Source organism: Loxodonta africana, chromosome 16 (genome assembly GCF_030014295.1).
Source record: "Loxodonta africana isolate mLoxAfr1 chromosome 16, mLoxAfr1.hap2, whole genome shotgun sequence".
Classification (NCBI taxonomy): Eukaryota; Metazoa; Chordata; class Mammalia; order Proboscidea; family Elephantidae; genus Loxodonta; species Loxodonta africana.
Window position 1 is genome coordinate 16,742,732 of NC_087357.1, and position 20,749 is coordinate 16,763,480.

Sequence of the window (20,749 nt, forward strand, 5' to 3'; positions counted from 1 at the left end):
ACTTTTTATTTTCTTAATTACTGTGATTTCTAGCCACCGAACATTGCATAAACAGAGTAAAAATGCATGGACTATTATATATATTAAGAATTTAAAATTTAATATCTCCACATTTGCTGGTTCCAGGGATGTGTACAAAAAACAGTCTAACCACAGGTTTTGCCCTAAAAGCAAAAGGTTGTTTTTTACTTAAATGATTATTTCATACAGTCATCTGTGTACAAACTGTCTGGCGAGATAGATTTTATTTCTCTCTGTCAATGTGAAATACAGTAAAATTTTACTGCTCTGCCTTCTGTTCCTTATTTATTCATCTCCTCCCTCCCTGCCTTCCTTTCTTCGTTTCTTCCTCTTCCCAGGTAGGCAGTAGGGTTTAGGACCATTTTCTTTGTGGTATATTTCTCTGGTAAGCAATGGTAAAGAATACAGGACACCGGAGAGGAAAAAGTCCCAGTGGAATAGGCCTTTTTTTTGCTGGTCAGAAGCTTGGTCAGCTACCTAGAGAGGTGGGAGCTCTCAGCTTGGCAAGGGGCACGTGTGTCTGTTGGGGGTCATCAGGACTGACTTTTGTTAACCTCGGTCATCTCTCAGTGCTTTTTTTATTTAACTGTACCTCTGTGTATCACTTTATGGTCTGAGCATAGTCAGGAGCCTTTTAAATGGTTATTTTAATTCTTTGAAGCCTTGTTCTCCTTAATTCTTAGAAGCAATTCAGCTATTACGTGTAGATGAACAATTAGCAAGATGCATGGAAGACAAGCAATGTCTGTAGAGGTAAGGGAGGGTCGAATTCCTTAACATTGGGAATCTAAAGATGTATTCATTGCCATTCAAAAATGTGCACAGCCTTAAAGATGGAGTATTTTAACATTGCAAAAATCAGATAGTACTCAGCGACAGAGTCTCTCTGGGGTTTTTAGGTGTGCCTCCATCGACTCATCGCGGAGGGGTGTTTGCTTTTAACCTTTGGGTGTGATTGGGTGCTCACCTAGAGAGGCGTTCCTCATGCTCTCTTTTAATTATGTTTATCTGTGCTTTTAACAAACCTTGAAAAAAAGATTTCAGATGTTACAAGTCTAATTAAAGAGACAGACAAAGCAGTTTATACTGTAGATTTTTTCTGCAGTTCAATTAATCAGCATGTTTTCTCTTTTAATTAAAACCATTTTAGTAAATTAAAGCCCACAGCAAAACACATATATAATTTGTTTGTAATTAGCTCTTAATTGGTGGTAGTTGAAGCTTAGCACCCTTGGTTTCTTTCTTCATGATTGCCATTTTATTAGCAGCCAGTCATTAATTAATCTTTTTCTAATTAGCTTATAAAACTGTTGATGGCACATTATTGTAAATGTGATTTTAAGTTCAAAGCTTGTTAATAAGCTTTCTTAGAAGAACAGAGATAAAGAAATTGCTGAAAACAGTACTACAGTTCTTTAAAAAAACTGTCTTATGGGGACTGTGTAAAGCATCTAACAGCTTATGGTTAATTTTTTAATGCTTTTTTCCCCTATGAATGGAGTAAGTTGCCTGAATGTAAATGTCTATATCCAGGAGTAATTTCAACAGTATAACATCTTTTCTCCCTCATTTGGAATACTGTAATCTACATATAATTTGAAGCCTTAATAGTCATCATTAAAACAGGTGTTATGTAAACTATTTCACTATGAAATCAAAGTCGAGTATAGGAATCAAACTATATCTTCACACACCTTATGGACCAAATATATACATTGTATACATTGCAAGGTGGTTCATATATATGATATATAATAAAATATATAAGCAGACATATATACATATATATGTATATATATCTTTTTGATGTATTTTTAGAATAGGATTTGTTAGGTTTTGCTTTAAAATAAAAACCATGTAGCTTTCGGTGATATGAAATTGTAGGGTATAAAAAATGATTAGGTGTATACATCCACACACACACACACACACTTACTACACAAGCATGTGCAAACCTGGGCGTGCACATTTTAAGATGACAGTGCAATTAGGCTATTTCCTATAACAGAGAAAATGACTCGATTTAAAGTCAGAGTTTAAATGACTGGACGTGGCATGGCTTATTTGCTGACAACAGAGAGAGCTTCGGCATCTCAGGTGTGACCATGGAGAGAAAGGTCCCCATCCCAAAGCAGACAACCTGAATTTACTGTAGCGCATACCGTATCGCGTTGTGGTTTGCATGAAACACAGCAGCCACAAAGTACCCTTTCCTGTAATGTCCCGCCAGCTCCGTAACTGCGTGGCATCCGGAGCTGTTTACCAATATTAGCACAAAGGTTTGAAAGTTCCAAAAATGACAGTGTTATTAGTCAGTGGAAGTGCTTTTTCCTACTTGCTTTTTGAACTTTGCATGTTATTCCAACTTGGGCTATTTCTTTGGTTGTTTTTTAAAAGGAGGCATTTTATGATGCCATGCAAGAGACACTAGAAAGGGATAGCTGACAAGGAAAAAATTAAAAATTGGATAAAAAGTAAATGAATAATGTCATATTACTAAAAAGATGAGAGGCTAATTTGTGCCGACTTTTTGCTAATTTTGTTCAAGCCTCAAAATGAGGAGCTGTCACCCGTTCTGTGTAGCACTGATGACAGTGCCAATGATCCATGAAATAAGCTGCCGCTGGCTTTGTTCTGATAAGAATGAACAAATCTGCACAACGTTCGGCTCCCAGAATCTCATTTTCATACTTGCATGCAGGCTAAAAGAAATAAGCTGTTTGCAGGCTTGATTAATCAGACATTGGAGGGGTTTTTGTCTCTTTGATCTCTTTCGTCTCCTAGGTAACTTGCTTGACATTAATGTTGAGCTTGAGTAAAGACAATCAGGAATTGTCGACCAAACTGATATAAAAATTAAAGACCTTAACACTTTAAGTGCTCCAGTAATGGTTCCGCTTTACTTCAGAAAACATCTGTTTTCATTTAATTAAAGAACAAAAGAGAATGGCATAAATATTTTTCATAGAGACCTATTATTCCATCAAAAGTTAAAGTATGATAATTGGTATTTTTAAATAAGTGCCTTGAAAGTGTTCAAAAGGGAGGAAGACTTCATAAATCTGTTACAAGCTAGCAATTTTGAGATGAGTAAAATATTTTATGAAATGGATAAGAAGTTTACAGTTAAGCCAGATTAAGCCGCTTTGAATCAGATGCTTCAAATGATTATCAGCCAACTTTATACTGGCAAGATTTTGCAAGGAAAACTAACTTTATTTTGAAAGTTTGTCTTTTAAAAATCTGTACTGTATTACAAGGACGTGCCATTGTGTCTATTTTACAGGCCTGTGTGGTTTACACTCGCTAAACCTGTAAAATTGAAAGGAATTAAAAAAATGTCGCCGTGCTCTTGCTTGAGGTTATGCAGCCGCTTTTACAAATCTTCCAAGTGGCTGTAAAGATGAATGCCTCCAGGGTCCAGCCAGGGCCCTGCTTTTCCAACCAGCTAAAGCCCTTATCTTAAATCCAAGCAAAGTACCATTAATCTTTTTGAAAGACCTTTTATGGCTTTTAATATATCCCAAATTAGAACATTTTACACCCTTGGTTCCTGAAATATGGTGATAAAAAGCCTTTAGAGCTTAATTTTCCTTACCGCGTGCTCTGACCAATTTGCAGTTCTTTGTGATAATGTTTAGACACCTTAATTAAAATGCAGCAAAATATTGGATGTTCTATATGGAAAATGCTGGTACTTTGGCTACACATATAAAAACTCCTGTATATATTTTTTTCATTTTAAGAAATTTCTTTCCACATTGTGTTGCTGTAGTTATCTGATGCCCCGAAACAGTTTTTTAACATAAAAACCATTGGCCAAGCTTTTGTGATGTTTACATAGGGCATGAAGATGGCATTTTTCTTTTTGACAGAAGCAAAAGGGGTATTCTTGTAGGCCTATATTATTTGTTTGCAACACTGAAACACGGGACGATATTCCTTTATATTCTGGCACTGGGATTAGCCGTCTTGCCTGGGAAAATGCATTTCTTCTCAACTCTCTCTTCCATAGGTCTTCGTATCCCGTAGAATGAAAAAACATTTCCATTCTTCTTTCTTCGCAGAAATAAGTGAAACACGTTCATTTTAAGCATCTGAAGGACACTAAAAAGGATATGACTTTTCCTCATCAGTACGAGCTAAAAGATTTTTCCCATAAAATATGTAGACCAGGCCTGTTTACTGTGCATCAGTTGAAGAACATTCCATTTAGCCTAGCCCAAGGTAAAATAGAGTTAGAAAATATATCTTTTACAGCCACAGGTCTGTCTGTGTACCCAGTCGCTTATTATATTTACTTAGCTCACAAAATTGATGGCACCCTCTCATGTGAATACTTGCTTAATGTGTTGTAATGAATTATTTTTAACAAGTTTATACTATGTCTTAAGGAACATTTGCTCTAACTCTGCTTTGGTGCTGGGTTGGCCTTAGTGCTACTGCAGAACCAAAAGCTTTTACATTCTCAGAGTACCTGGCCTCGTGGAGGTGAAGAGGCCCCTGTCCAGACACCGAGGTGCTCTTCTTTTGTCTGTTCCCAATCCAGAAAACCCGTATTGGGAAGTTTCAATAAGTTCAGAACGCCAACCACGGTAAATCCCGGTAAAGCCAGAACCTGTGTAAGGTGGAAACCTGTCGGAGAAGGAAAACGCAAATGTTTTCCACTAAAAAGAGCAATAGAAAGGTGGTAAGACTGCATCTGTCAAAGGCAGAAAACAAGAATAAAAACAAGGCAGTCCCGTTGAGTTCTAGCTCTCACAGGTTTCACTGTATATCTTAATTTTACAACAATTTTGGAAAATAATTTTATTGGATGGCTGGTTAATGGTTATGTGGCAGAGATGGTTCAGGTCATTTTTGTTTCTTACACAAAGTGTAGGCTCAATTTAAATATAGGACCAGCTAGCTGCGTGAGTCGTTTTTGCAGGGGGTTACGTTATTTTTAGGGACTTAGCAAAGCTATATCATATAACAGATTTGCATTTGACGTATCATGCATCAGAATGCAGTTAATGGAAAAATATAGATTTCTGTATTTTATCATTTGGGGGCTGGGGATGGGGAAGAGACTAAATGTTCCACAGGAATGTGGAGAGAGCTCTCGCACATCTTAAACCTGCATATCAAGTGATGCTTTGTGGCAGGAGTAAACGCTCATAGGTGCGTTTCCTGCTCACCAGACAGCCCATTGCATCCCCGTATTTCCCAGCCCCGCGTGTTTAGATGGAGCCATGTGAGCAGTTCCTACCAGTGGGCTGTGAGCAGACAGACTGTGTCACTTCTGGTCTAAAGCATTTAAGAGCCAGCGTGAGACCTCCCAGCTCACTCTTCTTCTGCCATCATGACCCTGAAAGCCACATGTCAAGATGGTGGCACCACAGGATAGAAGCCCTGCCAATCCAGAGTAGACTTCAGGTGAAACAAGAAATAAAAGTTGAGCCAGTCAGTTTGGGGATTTGTTTGAATCTGACAGGTGCTAACTTGATTTTTTATATTTTTGACAAATGGGTAGTTTCTCAGTGGGTAGGAAATCCATCTTGATGAGAAATTGTGCCACAACATCCTGCCAGAAGTTCATTTTCTCCTTAGATGATGATGCTACAGGCCTTTGGTTCTTAGCCTTTTGTGGTGGTTAGTGACATTGATTAACTTTTCCCTGATTAAGAACCAGTAATGAAAAGAGAACCAAAGAAACAAGGCCAGTATTGAAGCAGTCACATGTAACTAAAAACCCTTTCTCCCTGGGCCCCCAGTTTGCAAGTAAGCCCTGTTTTGTTCGACACTGTCACTCCAGCACCTAGAACAGTGCCTGGCAAACCAATGCATTTGTGCCCTCGGTAGTATTTGTTGAATGAATGGTGTCCTTATGAAAAAAGATGGTAGCAACAGTAGGGCTGCTAATATTGGTTCAGCATTTGGAGAGGACACTGGGATTGGTTTTCTTGCCCAAGTGGGCTCTCACAAGTCAGAATCCGTCATTCTTTCTTCAATGGCTTTTCTCTGGGCATTGACCAATTCAGCACCTTGGTTTAATTGTCAGGTTGCTTCCATTCTTTATGTATATTCTTCCTTGGGCTGAAAACCCAGATCTATTTTTGTTCTGATTAATGAACTCTAGTCAGGGCTTGATTACGACTTGTCTGTCCACCCTAAAGGAAATTGTTCTCCAAGGTAAGCTGGAAGGAACGTCAAGCCTGCTGTCCTAAATTGGCTTCGTGTGCTTTTGACCTCCTACCTGCCTTACTATGTATGAACAGATCCGTACAACCTGGGCTTTAACATGTTGACTTCAGAGTGGCTTCCGGGTCATTTCTTCTATTCCACAAGTCTACTTGTCCTTTAGAAGAGATAGGTGAGGCAAGGAACACCAGGAAGAGATTTTTAGTCTTTGTTGTTTAAACTGGGTCTTATCAGATACTTTGAGCAGTCCACGTAGGTGGGCATTTTTAAAATAAGCCCACGAAAGCTAGAAGATAGCAGTGTGTCTGTGCTGAAGAAACTTGCTGAGAAATAGCTCTTGCAGCCAGAGAGCTGTGTAGAGCAAAGAATGAGGACTGTAAAGTGACAGCAGAGAAGCTAAAGGGCCATTGAAATACAGAGAGCAAAGATGATTTGGGGTTGAGTTAGTGAAGACTTCCAGGAGGGGGATTCCTTTTGAGTGGACCTGCAGGACTGGCAGTTGGGCATAAGTGGAGCCTGGACAGAGGGACTGGCAAAGGCCACACACAGGTACTGTGGTCCTGGTGCCCAGCCTTTCCACCTCTTAGCACTCCTTTTATTCTTTTTTTTCTTTCAGTGAATTAAAAGCAGTTGCCTGTCTTACAAAGTACGTTTATGAAGGAGTAATTAGCTTTCCCATGTTGTATTAATCACATCTATAACTGCCAGTCAGAGCTCCTGATGAGCAGGAGATAACTGGTGTGACCATACTGAGTTGCCGTAATTCTAGCCCAGAGCAAAGGCACTTGATGTCTCTGTCAGTCTGTGCAGTCTTATCAGGGGTGAGTTCCCGTTGGGCCTACCGAAATGTGAAATGCCACGCGCCCTCATCACCACCTTCATGGACCCTAAGGCGCCTGGGTTTGGGCTGCATTGCCATCCAGGAGACTGAAACAGCGAGGGTGAAAGGTCACTCGGGGAGTAAGGGAAATACAGCCCGGGGGGTAAGGGAAATACAGGCAGTCTCTGTGTATTCGTTACACTTTGGTTGTTCGAGGGACCTGAGTAAAAGGATTTCTAAAATCTAGACGTGGTTTTCTTACCCATGGGTTCTTAAGTATTTGTATTGTAATTTTTGTATTAGCTGGAAGATTTATTTTCACTTTTTTTTTTCTTTTTTCTTTTTTACAATTCTTAGCTTGGAGTTAAAATTGCCAAAGCTATTGCCTGTCACAACTTTGTAAAAGCCAAAAAGGAGGCTGAAAATTCACAGGTTGTTCGAAAAAAGAAGAAACTTGCATGGGGGTAAGGTTAAGATTTTTCGCAGTAATTCTACTAATTCCATAGGAGTTTGAGAAATCCTGTTCATACATTTTGTGAATCCAGTTTGTATGTAATTTTGATTCATTTTGTTCTTTGTCTCTGAATGTTTATCAGCTTATAAATATGGAGGCATTTCTTCCTCCTGTTTGATGTTTAGTTTGTAATGGAGTCTGTGAAAATTTTTTAAGGTTGCTTTACTTTGGGCACTTAGTAAACATGTTACTTTAGCAAAAGTAATTATTTTACTTTAGAAATAAATCAAGATTTTTATGCTCTTCATTTTAGATTTGAAGCAAAGAAGAGATGGGAAACCAAAAGCAACATGGGATATATGTAACTTGCCAGAGTTCTTCAAGATCTTTCTAGACTTCCAAGTGCTCAATTTACTGAAGAGATTTTCCTGCATATATTAAATACGTCAAGAAACTGATAGAAGTAGATAAACAAAGTCTAAAATTTGGGAGTTGATTATCAAACCTTTTCAGTCTTTTTCTGGGGAGCTTATCCTATTGAAGCGGAGTTTTCTGTGATTGGTATGAGAAATCTAAGCATACACAGAGAAAGAAATGATAGAATTCATTTATTTATTTATGTAGACCTATAATACAGTCAGTTTTACTTTTTATCCGTTTGGTATAACGTAGCCAGCGAGCTCCTTGAACTTTCTTGTCTGTACTTGGTTTAACTGCACTTATTCTGGAATGTGGTTTTTAAGATTGGTATTTATGATGGATTGGTCATAAGTGCTAAGGAAGTCTCACTTGATTCTGTCTTTCACCACTGACTTTAATTACCTTAATGTTATAAAAGTTATTCTTGACTCTTTATTGGGAGGCAGTAGAGGTGATATGTCATAGTCACATGGTAAAAGCAATTGATTAATTTTTGTGTACTTTCAGATATAATACTTCAATAAAGAACATCATATACTGTAGTATTTGGGGGATGATTTAAATTCAGCCCTGCATGGAACTGTCTTCCTAAATCTTTCTCTCAGCCATGTCATTCTTTAAGTTATGAAATAGTTCTTAGAAGAGAAAATGGTATAACTATATTAAACAGACAGTTATAACTCAGGACGGTACCACTCTGGACCTTCTAAGAATGTGGTTTGGTTGTTTTTAGCTCCTCTTCCTGTTACTCCTTAAAAGATTAAATACTCAGGATAAAGAAAGAATTAGTACCATACAAAGTAGTTTTCATAGTGCATTTCAGAGTCCTAACTGGGAAGGGCTTTGAGAAACCATATAACAAGCCAGCAAACGAGACCACAGTTGGACACTGTGATTGCCTTGTCAGGCCCTTGGCCTTTTGGCACTGCCTCGTATCCATGCTCACCGTGGTTTTCAGCAGTTCGCCTCCCTTTCTCAGCCCTCATCAGAGGTTCTTTTTGCTAGCTGTCTAATATAAACGTTCTCTGGGTGCATAATATAAATTCAGGAACATATAAAATGAGTCATGATTATACTAATCATTTTGTTACTTTTAGTCTTGTATAATAGTAACATTATACCAATTTATGGTGCCATGTTTAATGTTTCTGTGTTCCAGAATAAGTGAATAAATAACTAGTTACTACTTACGAGAACAAAGCTCATTTCTACTTGTTTGAGAAAAGCCAGTATAGAGAAAGCAAGGTTTTAGAAGATTGTGTTTCTACTTACAGAAACCATCATCAAAAGGTATTCAGACTGAATATTGTAAGATCTTACTTGTTATGATTTGATATTTCCTGTTCTGTTTTGTTGATAGAACTATGTACTGCTTGCCTAGAACATCACATTTCAAAATCCTATAGATGAAGACTAACTTATAGGGAGGGGCCTTTCCTCTAAAAACCCCTGTGCGGGGAAAATCCACTACACAATCCAGTAGTTTTGTTTGAAACATTAAACATCTCGTCTTTGAACAGGCAGATACATAGGGTCCCGAGGTGGGCATTTCCCCTTGGCCTCAGCCTCATTTTTCTTTTTCTTATTTCCACATCCTTCGAGCATTGAGTGACCCTTGGCAGGCACTCGTCACCACTCTTACCATGTTGACTCCTTGCACAGTGGCCTCTGGTAGGGCCTGATGGTGAGAGCCCCAGACGAGAAGGCCTTCTTCAGCCTGCTGCAGTGCCAGCAGTTGCCCCTCAGTGCCCTCGGCAGGATGCTCACCTAGAGGGGTGCATTGTAACTCACTTGATAAGGGGAGTCATCTTGTAAGCCCACACTTCTTGGGGCATGGTTTGTGCAAAGCTCCAAAGCATTCTGGTATAGCAGGAAAGTTAAGGACATTAGGTATTGGGGGCAGGAGGAAGGAATGAGGGAGTGGAAGACGCTGGCTGTCTTGGGTTGGCCCTGCTGGCATATCATTTGGGACTGGTTTTGTTTCACCAGTTTTAATGTGAATTAGACATTTTATTCATTAAAGCAGTCACATGGGGCCATTATTCCTAGACTGCCAGGGTTGCCCAAGAGTGTCCTCCCCATTCTGGTCACATTGAAATACGGATTCTTTTTGGATTACTAATAACTTGAGTCCCTGAAGCTTCGACATGTACTCATACTCCACCAGAATGCCTGAGTGAGATTAGTAACATAAACGTCAGTTACCGTTAACTGAGATGACTATGTTTCAGGCCATCGGTATGGCATTAATGTAGCAGTGATTTACTGTTTAACTACTGTAGGCTAAAACAACTTACTAAAGAACAGTAATTTTGAGCTTTACAGCGCTGATTTTGAGAAGTAAAGTTGGTAGTGCATTCTTGTTTGGGAGCCCTCAGGATGTTTCTAATTTTCAGCAGAACATTCTGTTTCTTTCACCGAAAGGAAAGTTTGAATATATAATCTCAGGTTTGTTATAATTAGTTCTGATGACAGAGTTAAATACATCTCCGAGACTGTAAATCAGTAGTTGAACAGGTTTTTGCAACTGATTGTAAATCTCTAACTCCGTGTTTTAAACACACTTTGTTTTTTAAGCAGACAGGTACGGGAGAGGCAGGCCAAGGACAGGGATAAAATGTAATCTGAACTTTGAATAACAGCTTAGAACTTCACATTTAAAACCTATTGATTTCTTTGATACCTTTTGTCTAAAATGTTGTCTTTTAAATATTTTAATGAATTTATTTCTTTATTCTCATAAGAATATTTTAATTCTTAAAATATGCAGATATAATTTTCAAAATGCTCAAATTTCCAGTTGTTAGGTAAAGATATCGATTTTTTAGAAATGCTAACTATGAGACATTTTGTATGAGGTCGATATTTAAATAAGCTGCCAATTGTGGCTTGTTTTTTTTAAGAGATAATAAAGGTTGGAAAATTAATTGATGCCATGCCAGGCCCCATTTTGGAAAATTAGCTTAGTGAAACCTAGTCGTCAGATTCAGAGCCCACTTGAAACAATTCAAGTTTTTCCATGTTGGCAGAAGTTGCTTTTATTTTTAGGATCTGGCAGAGCAACAAATGCTTTGCATGTCAATTTAATATTTTTTCAAGCCAACTGTTTATTCATTGGCTTAAAATTTACACTCTACTAAAGTCTTAGTCCCGACTTTCATGAAACAAATAGTAATATTTGGACAAGATATGTACACGAAAATCTTTTCCAAAACCAAATGTAGATTGGTATTTGTGGCATCAGTGCCTTCTAACACAGAATGGATCCAAAAGTACTTTGAAAAGTCTAAGGCATTTTAAACCCAGGGAAATGTATTTCAAGTAATTAATTTTTATTATGAAGTGATCACAGTGTCTTTCAAGGTTTTCACATTTAGGTTAGTAGGAGACCTGATGCTAGAAAATAGAGTATGTGTTAGAGTAAGTTGTAATAAACTCTCAAGAGATTACTTTATGAATGTATATCAGTATATCAAGAATAGATCTGTTCTTGCCCTTTGAGTCATACTGAGACAATAAGACCCATTTTCCATTTTTTAAGTAGGGAGTGTTCTGTATATTTTAATAAATGAGCAGAACTGAATTTACTTTTGTCTTTATTATTTTATTCTCCCATCACCCTGCTCACCTTAAAAGATAACAAAACAAAGTACATCCTTGATGTGTAATTAGCTCAGAGACTTACTGGGAAAGAGCTTCCTGACTTCAGCTGAGAACCTGACAGCATGTGGCAGATCAAGATTGCCCTGACGAATGTTTAAAAGGTGTCAAACCATTTTGCTCTAGGGTGAAGCTGAGTCGTGTTGCCCCTTCAGCAGCATCTTTCCTCCTCGGTTTTGGAGGAGTGTGTTCACTTTGCTAGAACATCTTCTAATACAGCAGTGCTGCTGGAGTAGCTTCCTGCTGGAGTAGCTTCCCGCCATACTGGCTTTTGTATTCTTGACCCTGGGAGTACAAGTGTACAGCCTTTTGGTTGCATTGCCTGTTAATTGCCATGCAGTAGGTTGTATCTTTAGATGTGCTTGTAAAATCAAGAATTAGCTGAGGGATAATTAATCTTTTTATTAGTAACCCCTTTTTAGATTCAAGTATAAAAGCTTAAAAAATTTACAAGTGACATGGCATTTTTTAAAAATTAGAATTTAAGTACTTGCATTTTGTATCCAGACCGGGTTTCTTATGTAAGGAAGCACAGAATAGAAGGCACTAGAAGGGGAAGGGAGGTAGTGGTTGAGAGGAGCGTCGCTGCCTGGTGCTCCCACAACAGGCCTCCTGTGCCTGTTTGCTGGCATCATCCTAAAAGCCCCTGCCCACACCTCCTCCTGGGCCCAGGGCTGCCTCCTGCTGAATTGCTGCAGGGGGCCTGCCAGGTGACAGGTATGGAATGAGGTAATCTTTTCCCACCTCTAATTTCTGAAGGGTGTGTCTGTCCAGTTATTACTTGTTCATTGAACTTAGATTTAGAAACGAACAGCTCCAGTACAAGCTGTAATTATTGATGTCTTTCATATTCATCTGTAAGTTCTGGCATTTGATCAAGAAGTTAATATATCACTTCATCTTTAGGCAGAATGTGCCTCAGCTATAAATGTTTTATTGTTTGATGGATAGCATACAATTCTGACTACCCAGAGTAAAAAGTGTTTTCATTTGTAATGTGGGAGATACTAGAAGAAGTAAATTATGAATGTCATAAGGAATAGTGAAACAATGAAGCTTTGAATTTCTTTGAATTCCTCCCTACATAATATCTAAGGAACATGTACTAAACACCTACTAACGCTAATAAGACATTAAGCTCTTGTGGATACAAAGATGACTAAGGCATGTTCTCTGAAGTACGCAGTCTAATAGAACATGTAGGTAACGTAGATTTTGGACAACATGATTTTCAGGTAGGCTATTAGAAAATCAGTGACTTTTTGTTTGCTACATACAAAGAAATAATCAATGTGTAATAAGTAACCTAGACCTACAAATATTAGTTATGTGAGTATATTCTCTCTACACCAGAAGGAATATATATTCTTTTTTTCACTAATTTAAAAAAGGCAAGCAGTATCTGGGTGACTGCGAAGTGTAAGTGGCTTCTTAAAACCCAAAATCTTTTAACAAAAACAGTCTTAATTGTGACATGAAAATAGACCATGGTACCCAACAGCAGCAGTACTCTAGAAACAGTGACCATAAGGTGACTTGAATCTGCAAAGAACCTGAGCTTGTATCACTTCAGATGGTTTCCTGAATGTAAGACAGTAAGAAGAAAACCCAGGATGCCAAGTTGCCTGTCTAGACAGTTAGCTACAGTCACAGCTCAGTGGTGGAGCCACACTTGCTCGCCTTAGAGGGAGTGGGACCGTAGAGGTGCGGGTCATTGATAGGCTAAGACTCAGAAATGAATGCAGACGTCTGTTTTGCACATTACTCAGGCTTTTTAAGCTTTGAGTTTGTTTCTTAGGCTACATCAACATGTCCTTTTACATCAGAATGGCTGTGTCATAGCGCCTGCCCATGTTAGGTAATGCTAGCTGCTGCAACAAATACCGCCCTCCCCCCTCCCCATATAATGAACACAGTAGAAGTTTATTTCTTGCTCGCAAGACGAGGATATTCCTGTCAACAGAGGGCTCTGCTCCATGCAGTCATTCTGACACGCAGGCAGACAGCAGCTCTGCCATCTTTCCTTTGTACCCTGGTTGTCACTATCTCAGTTGACCAGAAAGGGGAAGAGCGCTTGTGGGAAGTTATGGGTCTGGCCTGGCAGGGGAACACATTACTTCTGCTCGCTTTACACCAGCCAGAACCTTGTTACCTCACCACACCTTCCCAGGGAGGCCGGGAAAGGTAGACTAGCTGTTTCCCAGACAGTACAGGAAACACCTTTTGGTAAGTAGCAATATCTGCCACATTGCCTCAATCATGTATGTAAAAAAAAATCATGTATGACTGACTTAAATAACTTCAAGTTTTGCTGTGGCATGATTTGAGTAGCACAAACTGCTGTGTGTAATACATGTGGTCGTTTTCACTCGGATTTGTTGACAGAATTGAGTCAAAAAAGCCAGTCATATTACCAGGTGGTATGCACAGAGGGGTCCCCAGGAATTATTGCCATGTATGATCGGTGCTGAAATAGAATTACCAGCTCAGTGGGGCTCCAGTAAGAATGTAGTTACCCTGCAGAAGTCAGGCAAGGCTTCTCGGCAGAGGTAATGTTTAGTGTAAGGCACAAAGGGCGACTGGGATTTCATCAGGTGGACCATTTGATGCAAGAGCATCCCAGGCAGAAGGTGCAGCGTGACACATGAGGGGCACAGCAAGGAGGTTAGCATGGGGGGGAGTACTGGGGTGAGGAGGTGGAGCAGCAGAAAGACACGATGCTGGCAAGGGTGGCTGGAGCCAGAGCACATAGTTTTGTGAGATGCTAGGAATTTGGATAAGCCTAGAGAGTGAGGGGGGATCAACACATACTAAATAAGAAATACGTTCACTTTTGAGGAGTGGTGGGCTGGAAGGAAGCATTTCAACAGCAGGGGGAAGAAACTATGAAAGCCTAAACCAGTGTGTTGGGGATTGAGAGGAAGGCATGAAGACCAGATGTGTCGAGGTGGTAGATTTGACAAGACTTGATGAGAATCTGGGTGAGGGGAAAGAAGAGGTGTGGGCAGGCTTGGGTGTCAGTGTGGGTAGCTGTGTGGGATGAGGAAAGTGGAGGAGGAGCGGGCTTTTGAGTAAGAGTGATGTAGGTCTATTTAGACATCCTGTGTGAAGGCCCCCGGGGACATCCTTCTGGAAATGTCCAATCAGCAGTTGTATATTGAGATCTGGATGTCAGAGAGAGGGTGAGTGCAGGAGACAGGCTGAGGAAAGAGGTTTAGAAAGGAGAACACCAGTTAGATGTCTCCAGCATCTAGCTGGTAATTAAAGCTCTGGGTGTGGACGAAACTGCTTAGGGCACCTTCAAGTGCAAAAAGAGAAGAGGGTAAAGGACAGTCCTTGGGTGTGAATGCATGAGAGGTTGGTGAAGGAAGAGACAAAGGATGTTAAATGGGAACAATAGGAAAGAAAGAATCAGAATCAGCAGCTAACAGGTCGAAGAAAGATTTATAAAGGTAATGTGTCAGTAGCAACAAATGCTGCTGAGCTGTCAAGCAGGATAAGAGTGGTAAGGTGGCTGTTAGAGTTGGTATCAGAGGGGCACTGATGGTCTTGGCCAAACCAAAGATTAAAGCCATGTTCAAAATAGGCGGTGTCTTAGGTCGGGTTTCCAGAAGCAGCACCTAAGGTGTCTTGGGGAAGTGATTTATTAAAGGTGTGTGTGCACTTCAGGAAAAACTAGTAGGGGAGGGAATGAAGCAGAATAGGGAAGATAGGAGTTGGGCAGGGTACAACCTTGACCTGGTACCCAGGGGAGGGCTCTGAACTTCTTTGGAGGCAAGGGAGCTGGCCTCTTGCACCCTTAGGTCAGTCAGCCCATGGCTGTGGGCTTCAGGGTGGTGGGTGGGAGTGGTAGTGGGCAGCGGGGCTTCGCTCAGTGCAGGGCAAGTCTCCAGAAAGAGGGGCAGCTGTGCACTGTTAGCTGGGGGATGGGTACACGGACTGGCATCTGCCAAGATGAGTGGGGTGTGTGTGCACACACCCACATGTACACTGATCATGGCATCGGGCTCTGATCTATCCAGGGGAGCCCTCTTTGGACAAGCAGTGTGGGATGGTGGCCTTGAAGTCAGAATGGTTTAAATAACATGCAGCTTGCCTGGTTGTCATGACTAAATGAGAGGTAGACATGACTGAGAGTCCTGGATGGATGCCTGCTGGATTTGAAATAATAAATGCTGTGATTATGATTTCAAGAATGAATGTGATAACCCTCCCTGAGGTGGTATGAAAATTAGCTGTTTAAATACACAAAAACTCATGAGCACCTACAACTGGATAGAGCTGGTATTATACAGGGATTTGGGCACCAGAAGCACTGGAAGAGGAAACCATCTACTATAGTACGATATACTGAAATATATAAATATCTATCTCTGTAGATAGAGATAAATGCATAGACATAAACATAGCAGTGTCCCCCAAAGTAAGTTCCATGGAACCTTGCCTCATGAAGAAAAACAGGTTTCTGTGGTTGGATATATTTGGGGAATGCTGCAGGTTATCTCCACTGGGACCCTGACAATCACACGAGCCCACTGGAACTCTGAGAAGTCACTAAACCTGGTGATCTTTGTTGAACCCAATCCCAGTGCTTCTCAGTTTGATTTAACATACGGTCTTGTTTTTCACCTAACATTAACAATTCATGTAATTGGTCAGGACACTTTGGGAAACACAAATCTATATAATAGCCCCAAACCAAAAACCAAAGCCAGTGCCATCGAGTTGATTCCGACTCATAGCGACCCTATAGGACAGAATAGAACTGCCCCATAGAGTTTCCAAGGAGCGCCTGGCCGATTCGAACTGCTGACCCTTTGGTTAGCAGCTGTGGCACTTAACCACTACACCACCAGGGTTTCCAAGCAGCAGTCAAGAAATCAAATGATATATTGCATTGGACAAATCTTTGCAAAAGATGTCTTTAAAATGTTAAAAAGCAAAGATGTCACTTTGAGGACTAATGTGCGCCTGACCCAAGCCATAGTATTTTCAGTCACCTCATATGCATGTGAAAGCTGGACGATGAGTAAGGAAGACTGAAGAAGAATTGATGCCTTTGAATTGTGGTGTTGGTGAAGAATATTTAATATACCATGGACTGCTGGGAGAATGAACAAATCTGTCTTGGAAGTACAACCAGAATGCTCCTTAAAAGCAAGAATGGAGAGACTTCGACTCATGTACTTTGAACATGTTATCAGGAGGCACCAGGTCCTGGAGAAGGACAGTATGCTTGGTAAAGTGGAGGGTCAGTGAAAAAGAGGAAGACCGACCCTTGACGAGATGGATTGACAGTGTCTGCAACAATGGGCTCAAGCATAACAAGGATTGTGAGCATGATGCAGGACTAGGCAGTGTTTCATTTTGTTGTACATGGAGTCACTATGAGTTGGAACCTACCCGATGCACCTAACAACAACAACAGTAACGTTTCAGACTTTGTAACAGTCCCCTTGCTCCAGGGGAGCTTGTCTGGGAAAGGCTTCTGTGTATTCCCCCTTTTGTGTTTGTTCTGAACCCTTCTGTCTAGCTTAGCCTTCCCTTACTTTAGGCTCATTTTAAGCCCCCTTTTTTACTCCCAAGTTTTCCTTGGCTTTTACCTCCTCTCTCCCCTATCCCACCCCAGGGCATAGAAATCAAATCATCAGAAGCCATTGGTTTCTGAGCCCAAGCCAGACCTACTGAATATCCAGGAGTGGGATCTGGATCTGTTTTGTTTTGCTTCAAAGCTCTCAGGTGGTGATTCTCATGCAAATCTGATGGTACAGGTTTGCAAGCCAGCAATTTACATAGGCTGGAGGGAGGGATGGATGGATGGGTTTGTGAGCATGTAGGTGGACAGATATATACCTGTCCTTCCAGTTAAAGATTGTGCTATTTGAAGTCTTGGTGTCCTTAATAAATATTCATGACTGATTGAGAATATAAGCTTTGAAATTACTGCTAATGTTCTACTGAAAATCTTTTAAACACTTTGAGAGTTCAGTGTCACATGCTCCTGCGTTAGAATGTGTGAGACACCTTAGTTCTACTCTAGCAGGCCGAAAAGTTAAAATGTTTTCAGCACTGTTTCCATACAATACTCTTGTGCCATCTCTTTCTGGGAGCCGAACACACACACTCTTTCGTAGTTGAGGAAACCAGGGCTTCAAACGGGTTCATTTCAGATTGGACCCCTGCTGAGGACTTGCATTTCCACCCAAAATACACTGAATCGGAATCTACAGTTTAACAAGATCCTCAGGTGATTCTTATGTATAATAAATTTTGAGACCCACTGCTCTCCTAGTGGTTCTCAGAATCGGTCCCTAAACTGCAGCATTAGCATCACCTGGGGACTTGTTAGAAACGCAAATTCTCAGAAGGGGTTCAAATCGGAATAAACTGTTTGAAGCCCCGGAGGAAACCAAGGTGCTGGGGTTTTAAGAGAGACCTCTGCCTATAAAAAAAAAATCTAGCATAAACGGGTCAAGATTGGGATCCAGGCCAGCCTTTATTCTTTCCCCTATTCCAGTGATTCTCAAAGTGTCGTCCATGTACCACCTGCAAGAAAGATCACTTAATTGGAAATGTAAACTCCAGGGTCCCACAAAGCCCTCAGGAATCAGAAACTCTGGAGGCAGGGCCCAGGAGTCTGCATGTCAACAAGCTCCTCTGTGACTAAAAAAAAAAAATGCATACTAAAATTGAAGAATCTTTGTCTTGGAGTAGCACCTCCTTCCAGAATGGGGAAGCTGGAACAAGAAGGAAAAACAAACCAATGAAACTTACATGAGCTTTGTCCCAAACCATAGGGAGGGAGGTGTACCATGTAGCATAAATACTAGTCTAATTCCATTAATACAAATGCACATATCCCCAAACAGACAGGCTCTACTCAGTAAGCCACTTTCATTTAAAAAAAAAAAAAAAAAAACAGAAAAGAAAGGTGCCGCGTCAAAGAACTCAATTGGAATCCCGGCCTGGCACTTACTTCCTTGCCAGCCGCACTCAAAAATAAAAAAGAAAGAGAAAATCCAAAGTCCACGCACATAAAAGTTCCATTCCCCATGGCAGAGGGCTGAATTAAAGTCCTCAGATGTTTCTATGCACCTTGGAAGGCATTTTTATGAAATTCATTTATTACCAGAAACGGCTCCAACAATCTGCGAGGTCAAAAACCTTGTAAGTTGCTCAGTCCCATCAGGGGCAAGCTGCTTTCTTCAAGATCCTGTATGCTGTTTCTTTTACCGCTGTAGCTTTGTAGCAGTAAAGGCTACTCGAGGCTCTTCACCTGCCAGGATGGCACTAGAGGGTTTCCAAAGTTAAGGCCAAATAACAGAATCTGGAAGAAATGGATTTTTTTTTACCCATTTTCTTACTTCATCCCTTTAATAAACGGGTACTGAGGGCTGGTTATGTGCCAGGCAATATTGTAAGCTCTGAGGATACTGCACTGACTAAACAGAAATCCTGAACTTCATGGAGCGTATATTCTCCAGGGGAGACAGATGGTAAACAAGTAAGCTACGTGGCATCACAAAAAACAAACCAAACCCATTGCTGTCGAGTTGATTCCACATCATAGTGACCCTATAGGACAGACTACAACTGACCCATAGGGTTTCCAGGAAATGGCTGGATTTGAACTGCTGACCTTTTGGTTAGCAGCCAAGCTCTTAACCAGCATCACAGCAGATCCCAAATTGTGGCCCCTGGAGCAGCAGCATCAACATCACTTGGGAAAGTTAGAAATTTGACTTCTCAGGCCCCACACCAGACCTGAAGCAGAAGCTCCGGGGTGGGGCCTGGCAGCAATCTAGGCTGTAACAGAACATAGAAGCCTTCAAGGTGTCTCTGATGTGTGTGGAAGCTTGAGGACCACAGTGCTCTGGTATGGTGATGATGATGAGCTATGGAGAAAAAGAGAGGCTCCAGAAGGATTCAAATATTAAAATAGCAAAGTAGTTATGCCCTGGACTCTGGAGCACCCAGATTCAAATCCCAATCTGGCACTCCTGGGGTATGTAACAGAATGTGGGAACTATCAAACAATATCATTAATTTTGCTGAAGATTATTTAAAAATGGCTACAGCCATATATCAACAGGGAATGGCCAGAAATTCAAGCCAGATTCAGAAGAGGGCATGGAATGAGGAATAGCATTGCTGATGTCAGATGAATCTTGGCTAAAAGCGTAGAATACCAGAAAGATGTTTACCTGTGTTTTATTGACAATGCAAAGGCATTCACCTGTGTGGATCATAACAAATTATGAATAATATTGGGAAGAATGGGAATTCCAGAACACTTAATTGTGCTCATGCAGAACCTGTACATGAATCCAAAGGCAGTCATTTGAACAGAACAAAGGGATAAAAAAAAAAAAAAGGGATACTGCATGGTTTAAAGTTGGAGAAGGTGTGCAGCAGGGTTGTATCCTTTCATCATACTTATTCAATCTGCATGCTGAGCAAATAATACAAGAAGCTGGACTATATGAAGAACACAACATCAGGATTGGAGGAAGACTCATTCATAACCTGTGATATGCAGGTGACATGACCTTGAAAGTGAAGAGGACTTGAAGTAGTTACTGATGAAGGTAAAAGACTACAGCCTTCAGTATGGATTATACCTAAACATGAAAAAAAAAAATTCCTTACAACTGGACCAATAAGAGACATCACCATAAATGGTGAAGAAATTGAAGTTGTCAAAGATATCATTCTACTTGGACCCATCAATGCCCATGGAGGCAGCAGTCAAGAAATCAAACAACATATTGCATCGGGAAAATCTGCTGCAAAAGCCTTCTTTAAAGTGTTAAAAGGAAAAGATGTCACTTTGAGGACTAAGCCATGGCGTTTTCAATTACCCCATATACATGTGAAGACTGGACAATTAATAAGGAAGACGGAAGAAGAGTTGATGCATTTGAATTGTGGTGTTGGAGAAGAATATCGAATATCCCACGGACTGCCACAAAGCAAACAAATCTGTCCTGGAGGAAGTACAGCCAGAATGCTCCTTAAAAGCGAGGATGGTGAGACTTTCCTTGCTTACTTTGGACATGCTTTCAGGAGTGACCGACCAATCACTGGAGAAAGACCTCATGCTTAGCAAAGTAGAGGGTCAGTGAAAAAAAAGGAGAGCCTCAAGGAGATGGACTGATACAGTGTCTACAACAATGGGTTCAAACACAGCA

At 40.6% G+C, this 20,749-nt stretch overlaps 1 protein-coding gene across 7 annotated transcripts in view; it reads left to right on the forward strand.

Annotated features, from left to right (window-relative positions):
* FAM204A (family with sequence similarity 204 member A) overlaps positions 1 to 18,364 on the forward strand; it is a 39,739-nt gene extending 21,375 nt beyond the window's left edge. For 3 of the 7 annotated variants that reach the window (XM_003409103.4, XM_010588960.3, XM_010588961.3), the window contains exons 8-9: positions 7,382 to 7,488; positions 7,792 to 18,363. In XM_003409103.4, coding sequence (XP_003409151.2) covers positions 7,382 to 7,488; positions 7,792 to 7,843 — 159 coding nt within the window. In that variant the 3' untranslated portion in view covers positions 7,844 to 18,363. Of the gene's footprint in view, positions 1 to 704; positions 4,083 to 7,381; positions 7,489 to 7,791 lie in introns of those variants that run through there. The other 4 variants (XM_023546674.2, XM_010588962.3, XM_023546675.2 and 1 more) reach the window with 2 other exon arrangements.
* The last annotated feature ends 2,385 nt before the right edge of the window (positions 18,365 to 20,749 follow it).